This window comes from Mustela erminea, chromosome 9 (genome assembly GCF_009829155.1).
Source record: "Mustela erminea isolate mMusErm1 chromosome 9, mMusErm1.Pri, whole genome shotgun sequence".
Classification (NCBI taxonomy): Eukaryota; Metazoa; Chordata; class Mammalia; order Carnivora; family Mustelidae; genus Mustela; species Mustela erminea.
In genome coordinates, this window is record NC_045622.1 from 70339414 (window position 1) to 70349900 (window position 10487).

A 10487-nucleotide genomic window follows, 5' to 3' on the forward strand; every position below is an offset into this window, starting at 1 on the left:
TGAGTTTGCAGATTTAGGTAAAGATCTCACAATATGGCACTATTGTTATCAAAAGGGAAACACCTGTTTCTCAGTGCTCAATCATGAAATTTACCATAATGAGGAGCATTTGGGGTTCCTTTATGCTGCTATGCTTCCTGCTGCTCATTCCCATCCCAGTCTCGTTCACTACTTTTCTTGTGAAGCTGTTTTCCAAACTGTTTTCACAATCCTGCAAAGCAAGTACCTTAACTTGAGTTACAGGGCTGGTCCCTCTCTTTTCATTTTTTATCCCGGTAGGTGAGACTGCCCCTGCTGTGTTTGGTGGCTGTGGAGCCGATGGCATCTTTGTTCCAGGTGACACCTGCATGCTGGCCAGCTGAGCTGCATAGAGCTGCTGCAAAACAGGGAAGACAAACGTTACCTTTTTAAATGCCACTGAAATTGAGTTTCATGAAACAAAAAGCAAAAAGCAAAGCAAAACAAAACAAAACTTACCGTATTGTTAGATAACTATTTCTCGGACAGCCTTGCCATTTCTCTTTCACTACTTTTTTAAAGAGGAAATAAGAGAGACCAAATAATATAAAGAAAGAGTACTAGCATGAGAGCCATCGTCCTGTGTTCCTGGTCCTTCTGGCAATCACTTTACGGACCTGAAGAAAGAGTTCGGTTGCTCTAGAACTCGGTTTCTTCGGTACAAAAAGGAATTTGACTAAATGGTTTCTATGATTCTTTCTAGTGCCTAAAATTGTTATAAAAAGTTCTTCAAATATCAGTATGCCCATTCATGTAATTTTTTTTTTCCATTCATGTAATTTTAATATTCATGAACTAAGTAACTAATCTGAACTTTCCTAGGGATTCCTGGAAGAACATTGCTCTTATTCAATACTGACCAAGCCCCTCTGGGGAAGCTGATCCTTCTGGATGATAAGAATGCTGCCCTAAAGATCCCGGAGGCCCAACAGCAGTCACTGTTTTCTCGAGGTCTTATTTCTCGGCAGTATATAACATAATCCTCAAGAGAATATGGCCAGATTATAGACCAAAAAATGAAATGAAATGAAATGGAATGGAATGAACTAAAATAAAGCTTCTTTTTCCAACACAGGATGTTAAATCCCTAACTGTTGATTAATAGCTTTTGGGTGAAACTGGTAATAAATGAATGTGTTAACCTGCTATGGTTAACCAGAATTCTGATACCTCAGTCCTCACACTATTTAAAGCTTGGAAACTCCATTCAAATATTTTCTTTTCTTCTTATAATCCAGATTAAGCCATTACCTTGATAGTCATATTTCTAGCATAATAAATAGAAAGCTTCCTAGTTCATCAACCACAGAGAAAATAGCTCAAACTTTGCCATATTAGTAAGGGGGGAAAAAAAAACAGGTGGTTTGTGTGTAATTTCCAGCATTACTATCATTCAGATGGACAAATAAAAAAAATTACAGTAATCAAAAACAGACCTTTCAGCACATGTAATTAAATGAAAGCTTAATAAAGAATAATTTGCAAGAGCCAGATGTGCTTATGTCATGATTGTTGCTTTCTTTGGAACAATTTTTCTAATATAACAAGCCTCTAAAGAAATTAAAGTTTCATAATTCTGTATGTGCAATGACTCAGTGGCAAGAAAAATTCACTAGTAAGAGTCAGTCAAACTGCTAGAACTTAGGGGGAGAAAAGGCTGCCTCTTCTGTTTCCTTTTTCCTCTGTGGTATCCTTTTCCTTTGAAATGCAGCCAGGTGTCTTCAAAGGGGGCGGGGGCAAGTGAAGCTTCTGATATTTGTCTCCTTGGATAAAGCCACTGAAGAAAAGTTTTCTACTGAATGGAGTGAAGAAGGTTGAGAGCCGAGAAAGTGTCGGCCACACAGTATCCGGCGTCATGACCAATATGGCCTCCTACTGAGTATTAAAGAGTCATGGAATCTTAGAGACGCGAGAGTCCTTACGTATCATTTATGCCTTCATTTTCCCTCAATAATTCACAAGATCAGAAGAAAGTCAATTTACTCAATGTTGACCTCCCAGGGAACTTCAACTAGTGAAAAAAAAAAAAAAAAACACAGAAAAACAAACCCTGAGGAACAAATCTATTTTTTAAAAAGCTGACTAAATTCAGAAAACCTTCAGATTGAACAATACAGATGTTTCTTGCTTTTTAGAAATAATGTAAATTGCTTTCTCTAAAGCTTTGATAACCATTTATTTCATATTGCAGAGATGCAGTACTCTTAGGTACAAAGACCCCAGAGATGCTGAGACTCCTCAGAATTCCTTGTGAGCTGTGATCACTGACCGTGCGTGGCAAGAAGCAGCATTGCCACATGCCCTGAATTTACAGAGCTGGGTCAGCTGGACAGTAGGATACCAGATAAGATTGAGTAAAATAAGCCTTGAAATAAAAACCAGAAAATAGAGCCCAATATAAAGATAGAAGGCGCTCATGAAAGTAAAAATGGTCACATCCTGTCTAACAAAGTATATAATTTTAGATGTAAGTACCATGCTTTTCAGACTGAAGACTTCAGATCTGACCTAGATAAAAAGAATGCCATTCACTGAATAGGTGCAGGTTTACCAAACGATTTCACAGGACACCTCATCTTCTAAACTAACGTTAATTGAAGATGTTCTACATGCAAGTCTCTGTGTTAGAAGCTGTGGAGGATTCAAAGTCTTGCAACAAGCACATGGTTTTGGAGAAGATGTAAGATATAGACCCTGAACATCTGATGTGCACCTTTTTGTGCCACTTACCACTTGTTTTTAAACCTGTGTTTAGTTGTGCGCACATGTCTTATCATGTTGGATAGACTATAAGCTTACTGAAGTCACCATCCACCTGATTATTGATGAATGCCTAGCAGCAAAAATAGTGCCTTGCACATGAAAGATAACCAATCAACATTTTCAGGATTAACATACTATATAAAATCACTGGCTGTTAGGAAGGACAGATATTCTCTACAAATGAGGCAACAGAAGTGGTATGTGATGATATTTGTCGCATATAACAACTAATTTTATGCTGCTGAGTTAAAAAAAAAAAAAAGGAAAATAAGCCCAGCCTAGATTAAATTATGCTGTTTCACTAGAAATTATTCTTTTGAAGTCATTTGTTAAAATGTTAACTAGAAAGTTTTTCAATAACTGCTAACTTCAGTCACCTGTCTCAAACTTTTCTGACACAAATTCTACTGTTGAGCAGCAACTGTGGGGTAGTACCAATTTTTCTTCTCAGTCTAATTAGTTATGAACTTTAAGTTTCTCTAAATGTTGCTGTATCCTTTTTTGGAAGAACACAAAATATGAGTTATTCAAATAAATAGCTTTAGTTCAAAAACTCCTTTGTGGGCTAATGGTTTGGGAAAAAGAAAGGTTAAACTCTAATTAACTATGGCATAAGAGTTTACAAAAGTGTCATTCCAGATAGGATTCGGAGATCACAGTCCACAGTCACAGTGATATAACGATGAATATTCATTTCCAAACACAGTTGAGGTTTACAAAACCAACAATGTAGTAAAGCTTATAACAGGCTTAGCCAGAGTCTCATAAACATGTAAACTTTGGTGAAGACTGTTACTGTAAATATAGATTTTTTTCCATTTCAATTTTGAAAAATGTTCAGTGGTTGTTTGGGATATTATTTCTTTATCCAAGATATATAAAAGACATACAGTGCATACATGTAAAAAATGAGCCTAGCTAAATATTTTGTTCAAAATCATAAAATCACTGATTTTATGGGAGTATTTTAAGAAATGCTTTTACTATTTTATGGCTAAAAATATTCCACCTGTATTACTATTAGTTTAGGTTTAATAAAGTAGCCAGTATTAAGAGTTTTGGTACATTGAAAAATGCCATACTTAGCCCCAAAACTGAAGGAGTCTTCCTAGATTATTTAGTCTAGTCTCACCTCCTCATTCCGCTGATGCACGGAGGACTACAAAAGAGAAGTACCATGTCAAGACAGCATAACTAGTTAGCACTGGTATTAGGTGCTAAGGACACTCATTCAACATCACCATTTAAAGTAGAAATGACTGTATGATGAACCAACCATTACACCTTGCAGGCACATTCCAGCATTGATGAATCTGTTCCATGGTCAATCTTTATCAAACGTTTACTATTAACTACACATTATGCTAAAAACCAGAGGTGCAACAACAAGCAACTTTGAAATAGTCCCTGCCTTAATGGAGCTAAAAAGAAAAATTGATATTAAGTAAATGCTTAGACAGAAATTATGAATTATGGTTAGGTATGGTTAGGTGCTAAGAAAGAAAAGTACAGAATGTCAAAAGACGATGGGACAAAGGTATGTAACATAGTCTGGAGAATCAAAATAGCTTCTCTAAGGAAGTAATATTTAAGTAAGAATTATCCAGGTGGAAAGGTTATAAAGAACATTCCAGAAAAAAGAACACTGATTATTATGGCTCTGAGGTAGAAAAGTAGATAAGATTTCAAGAAACCAAAAAAGGGCTAATGTGGCAAGACTATTAAGTGAGGGTGGAGTGGCATGAGGAGAGACTAGAGAGGGGCACAGTCTTATAGGTCACATTAGTCATTTTAGACTTTATCCCTCAAAAAAGAAGTTATCCAGAAAAAGTAGTGAACCAAAACCAAGATACAAAGAATCTTTCCTATGCTTTACCACTAATTCACTGACCAATCTTTTAAATACATTAGATTAAGAAAGTCCTATGAAGGGGCATCTGGGTGGCTCAGTGGGTTAAAGCCTCTGCCTTCGGCTCAGGTCATGATCCAGGGTCCTGGGATCGAGCCCCGCATCAGGCTCTCTACTCAGCGGTGAGCCTGCTTCCTCCTCTCTCTCTGTCTGCCTCTCTGCCTACTTGTGATCTCTGTCTGTCAAATAAATAAATAAATAAATCTTAAAAAAAAAAAAAGTCCTATGAAGAGTTCACAAATCCATAAGTATATACCTCTAATACTGTTTCTAATACTGTTTCTAGAGTAGCCTGAGACTAGCCTTAAAAAAACCTATCTTGTGGGGCCCCTGGTGGCTCAGTGGGTTAAAGCCTCTGCCTTTGGCTCAGGTCATGATCCCAGGATCCTGGGATCGAGCCGCACATCGGGCTCTCTGCTCAGCACCCACTTACTCTCTGCCTGTCTCTCTGCCTACTTGTTATCTCTGTCAGTCAAATAAATAAATAAAATCTTTAAAAAAAACAAAAAACAAAAAACCACCTACCTTGCATTTGGATCCTAGTGGTACTTTAATAACTAGGCCTACTTACATTCAACACAAAACGATACATCTACCCAACTCAGCCTTATGGTAAAATTCTTGAGTGTTTCAGAGTATATACACTAGACTATGGTCAGGACCTAAAAAATATATTGTGTCAGAGTCACCTTATAACATTATTGCCCTTGAGAAGAGAGGCTTGCTTTACCCCCAGTACAGCCAAATTCATGTCAGATTCTAATGAGTGGTATCACGGTGAACCTACTACTTAACATAATGTGAAATCTGCAGGTGTGTACATATACACTTGCTATCAATGATAAAATCATGTAAGGTCTCCAGTGGAGAGCTCCATAGACAAAAAGGTGTGAGGCCCCTATTCTCATAATCACACGATTTTCACATGAGCACATAATCACTCACCCAGCCATCCAATCATCACCCCCATTCATTCATGGGTTCATTCAACAAGCATGCACTGTGCACTCACTCGGTCGGGTTCTGTGTCAGACATTTTAAATTTATTATTTTATTTGGTTTTCAAAAATAATCATATAAAATGGGAATTATGATCTATTTTAGAGTCCGGCTCACTTTAAAGCTGATGTGCTTTAAATAAGCTATACAGTGAATAATAATGAAACCCATTTCCTGTTTCTAGTCACCAGACAAGAATCATTGTCCAAGGAGAAGAGAGATTCTGATGTTGCTGCTGTTCCAAGTTCTCAAGTAGCAAACTATATTACCAGATGTCTTGCAGTGACTTTCTCTTCATATGGCACTTCACAGTCCTCAAATACGGAAAGAGTTAATGGTACCACCAGCCACCTTGAAGAAGCAAGGGGCACAATTTTGATCTAAACAACTCCCTTCTCCAGCCAATCTCCAAGCCATAAGAGAAGACACTCAAAATACCCTAGTGACACATATTTGATAGACTGATAAAGTAAAAAGAACGATGCAGGGCATAGGTAGAAACAGGAGAACTTGATAAACATAGAAATTGTCAGGGGCTTTAAACTGGCACCACTACGCTCCAGTATATGGAAACCAACAGTAAAAAAGCAGGCACAGCTTCAGACACTAGATTCTCTTTGGAGTAAATTCTCTTGTGTTTTGTCATTTCAATTAGAAAGGGCATTTTAAAGTGGCCTGTCGAAATCTGGCCTAGAGAGAAAGAAAAAACACTTTCCCTCAAATACAACTAGCCTATTGGTGGGTAACGAAGTATGGAAGGGAAGGGAAAAGGCTATTCTGTAAAAAAAAAAACAAAAAAAAAAAAACAGATTCAACGGGCTGTTGTGAAAGCTTTCAACCCCAACCCTTACATTTACCCCCACCTGCTGTAGCCCCGTATGATATCTGGGAACCCCAGACCCCTAGCCCTGGTTAACTCAGATTCTGTTCTTGTGCACCACACACTACTGGGGGTGGAGGGAGGCGGCGGGCAATTGGAGAAGTTGGAAGAAACAAGCGGGGTGGGTGAGAGACATCTTTAAGGAAATGTCAGTATTTACTTGATTGATGCTGCCTAACACTAGGCCCCAAGCCTTGCTCAGTTCTCCAGGGACACCCTGGGTTTTGTTACCTTCTCAAAACAATGCTGATGACCATTCCTCTGCCTACCAAGCAAGGCACGCTATAAAGCTGGACAAGTTCAGCTGTGAGGCTGTGAGAGGGCGGAACGGAGACAGGGGTAATTAAGCAGCATGATTTAGTGCTTGTTCAGCACAGGGAAGAAAATATGTCAGTAACAAGTCATTACAGACTGGTCGGGGGGGCTGGGGGAGCGCAGAGAAAGCTTAAAAATAATTTGAAAGAGATCACAAATACTTATACTTCTCATAAACCTCCAATGTCAACAAAACGATCCAGGAAATATAGCTGTGGTTTTATGGAAGGAAAGAACTGAAGTCCTTGTTTTTCAGCATAGAAGGTACTTGTTTAGCTGTACCCCTAATACTTGACACCAGAGAAAACTGGCTGTCGGGATAGGAGATGAGAAGGAAGAGGGAAGACCTACCACCCCCACCCCTCACATATGGGGTTAATTTCCAAGTCAGCCTCCTTGGTTCTCCTGCCATCTTCTTTCTTTTCCTATTAACCCCACTTGTTGGTCGTGATCCTACTCATCTTTTAAGTCTCAAGTCAAAAATCACTTTCCCTTAGAGCCTTATCTGATCCCTGCCAATTTTGTGCTCCCACCATATCTCTTCTACTCCCACGTACTCTATGGAATCTCTCTTTCTCTCTCTCTCTCTTTTTTTTCATGTCTTGATCTCCCAGCAGATCCCAAGCTGTTTAATGGAAGGACTCAGTCTTATTTATGTCCTTAGCACCTAATATCATGCTGGACGTTTAATAGATGCTCTGTTAACAATGACTAAAACTCCTTTATTTCCTTTCTTGTCTCTGTCATTTTGGAATCATTATCATTTCTACCCACACCCTTTTCTTCATACCCCTTTCCTCACACCTTGTCCAAAAGAACTCCAGAGATGGAAGTCATCTTTCTCTGTTTTGGTTTTCTTGAACCTATAAGCCTGTGGGTTCCTTAAGTCACGCACCTATTTTCTTGCAGGTAAACGCCAGATAACAATGTTAGCAGAAGAAAGAACTGTAAACATCATCTAATCTAATCCCTTTGCTTTAGAGAGGGGGAACTCAAATTTATTAAACAAAGGTGATCTGCATAAGAATACCAACTGGTGAGCAGAAGATAGATGGAAATTTAGAACCCAGATTCACTACCTGCCCCCTTCAGTGTTCACAGGGACTCTCTTCTCCTTGTGTTCTGTTCTCTTAGGAACTCAGTGCAAATAGAATATGTACATTTTATCAGAGCTCTTGATCCGGACTACATAAAAGGATTGTTTTCCCACCATTCCCCTGGAATTCAAAGAGAACTGTATGCTATATGTGCTTGACAAGTAATCCCTGGGCACCGGAGAATAATTTATGTTGTAGAATTTTATTTTAATATTTGTTTTAAAATGTACAAAATTTAAAAATCAACTATAGTAATTAGCTTAAGGTAATTATAATCACGTTAAGGTGTTTTCAGATTTTTAAAATGAAAGTTTATGCAAATACACACAAAGGGCCAAAAATCTGTCTCAGGTGAGAGTGGACCTATTTCAAACCCTTTGAGACTTCAGCTATTTGCCCTTCCCCAACAACCAAAGGAAAAATAGGACAAGCATGGACTATAAGCCATTGGAAAGCCAGGACCTGTTTAATTCATTTCATTATATCCCCTGCAGCCTGCTCAAGAATGTCAAGTAAAGAAAAATGAATTGAAAAAAGAGTTTTCCTGGCTAGAGATCCTCTCACTTATTTTCTTAAGCACTGAGTAGCTCCTCTGACATAACCCATTGTGCTTATGGGGTGGGGAGACAAGGGGAGAATAGGCTGGGTGTGGAGGAGACGAGAAGCTGTTAAAAAAAAAAAGAATGAAAGAAAAAAAAAAAAAGAAAAGGCAAAAGGCTCAGGTCAATGGTCCTACTTTCCATGAAGAGAACTTAAAAAAACATCCTGCATCCATCAGGTTGAGCATCCAGGCAGTCATCTGCTACAACAACAACACAACACAACACAACACAACACACACAACACAACACAACACAACACAAAAAACAGCAGAATTCCTTCTTGGGTTCCACCAATTACATCGGAATGAGTCCAGAAGAGCTTTTCCTCATGGAACATAGTTGCACAGTGCAAATAACGAAGTATAAACAAAGCAAACCCCCAATAATTTTAACCAGAAAACTCAGACTCTCCTTGCTACTTCCAAGTATCTTTCTTTCAGGGTGCCAAATAAAGTATGTAAATTCATAGCGCTTTATTTACAGAAATAAAGTTCAGTCATTGAAACAATTAGTACTTTGGTTCTCGAAGCAAGTTATTCAAACAGGTGATAATGAGGGCAGTTGGAAATCAACATTAGGGGAATGAATCTGACTGTTTTCCTTCTGTTTCCAAGAGCTGGGCAAGCTCTCTGAATGTGCTCCAAGTGGTACAGCTTGCATTTGTAACGCTCCTTTAACTCTCTAGTCACAGAGCCGTAGCTCATCAGGGAAACAAACCTAAACAAGTGCATCTTGACTCTACCAATAGGAAATAAAAACTTGTCGAGGAGTCCAGAAGTTGGATTTGAAATCTAAGCATTATTTCCCATGACCTTTAAGTCACAGGGAAGTTTCAATGGGTATATATATTTGAGTACATGTGCTCAGTTCAGTAAAGTACATTTTTAGTAAATGAGTTAGGTTCCTAATACTTAAAAGCATTCTTTCTTTGTAACCAAAAGGTGTATTTTGGTTCAGATTCATTCAAAAATTATTTACTGAGTGGTTACTAAGGGCCAGGCACTATTTGGGAAAACAGAAGTGAGCAGTGATTTGGGGGCAAGGAGAGGAGAGGCGAAGACAGAGAAGACGATAAATAAGCATGTAGATATATGTAACTTGGATGCTAATATGTGCCATGGAATATTAAGTGACTAGGTATATGGATATGGAGGATGGAGGATTTTTAAATATTGAGGAGGTCAGGAAAACTAAAAGAAGGGGCATGTGAGTAGAGACCTGAAGGAAGTGGGGGAGTAAGCCATGTCACTACCCAGGGACAGCATCCCAGGCAGAGGCAATGGATGGGTGAATGTCCTGAGGCAAAGAGATGCTAGTGCTTAGAATGTGTGAGGAACAGCAAGGAGGCCAGTGTGGCTGGAGCAGAGTGAGCTGGGCAAAGGGTGATGGGTCAGATGTCAAAGAGAGGGCAAGGGAGCCAAATCATGTAGACCTCAAACACTATCTAACTGACTTCGGATTCCATTCCGAGTTTCCGGGTTTCTAGGAAACACCATTACAACAACATGGCAGACCTGGAAATCCCTCAGCAATACCCACAGAAAAGTCTGGAGATATGCCAGGACTGCCTTGCCTTGGCCCATGATGACTGCCAAGAAACCAGATGCTGTTGCTTGAAAAATATTCTACAACTGCTCAGCTTCTATGCCCTTCGATTTCCATCCATAATGAAGCCTCCAAAACAACAGAATGAAGACAAATACGAGTGACTATTCAATGAAGAAAAAGAAAAGGTAAGTTTTTATTTAAATTGTTAAAAATATATATTTGGGAAAACAAAAATTGTATGAAAGAAAAGTATAATATTTTCTAAATGCTGTTTTTCTTCACTTTAATCAATGGACAAAACAAATGCTGCTGGTTAGAAATCAACATGTTTATTATCAAAATGTTTTTAGTGTTTT

The 10487-nt window shown here is 38.6% G+C and overlaps 1 protein-coding gene across 21 annotated transcripts in view; it reads right to left on the reverse strand.

Annotated features, from left to right (window-relative positions):
- The window catches only part of SOX6 (SRY-box transcription factor 6), a 607305-nt gene that overhangs the window by 85285 nt on the left and 511533 nt on the right, over positions 1–10487 (reverse strand). For all 21 annotated transcript variants that reach the window (XM_032360340.1, XM_032360336.1, XM_032360356.1 and 18 more), the window contains one exon: positions 227–376. In XM_032360340.1, coding sequence (XP_032216231.1) covers positions 227–376 — 150 coding nt within the window. The remainder of the gene's footprint in view (positions 1–226; positions 377–10487) is intronic.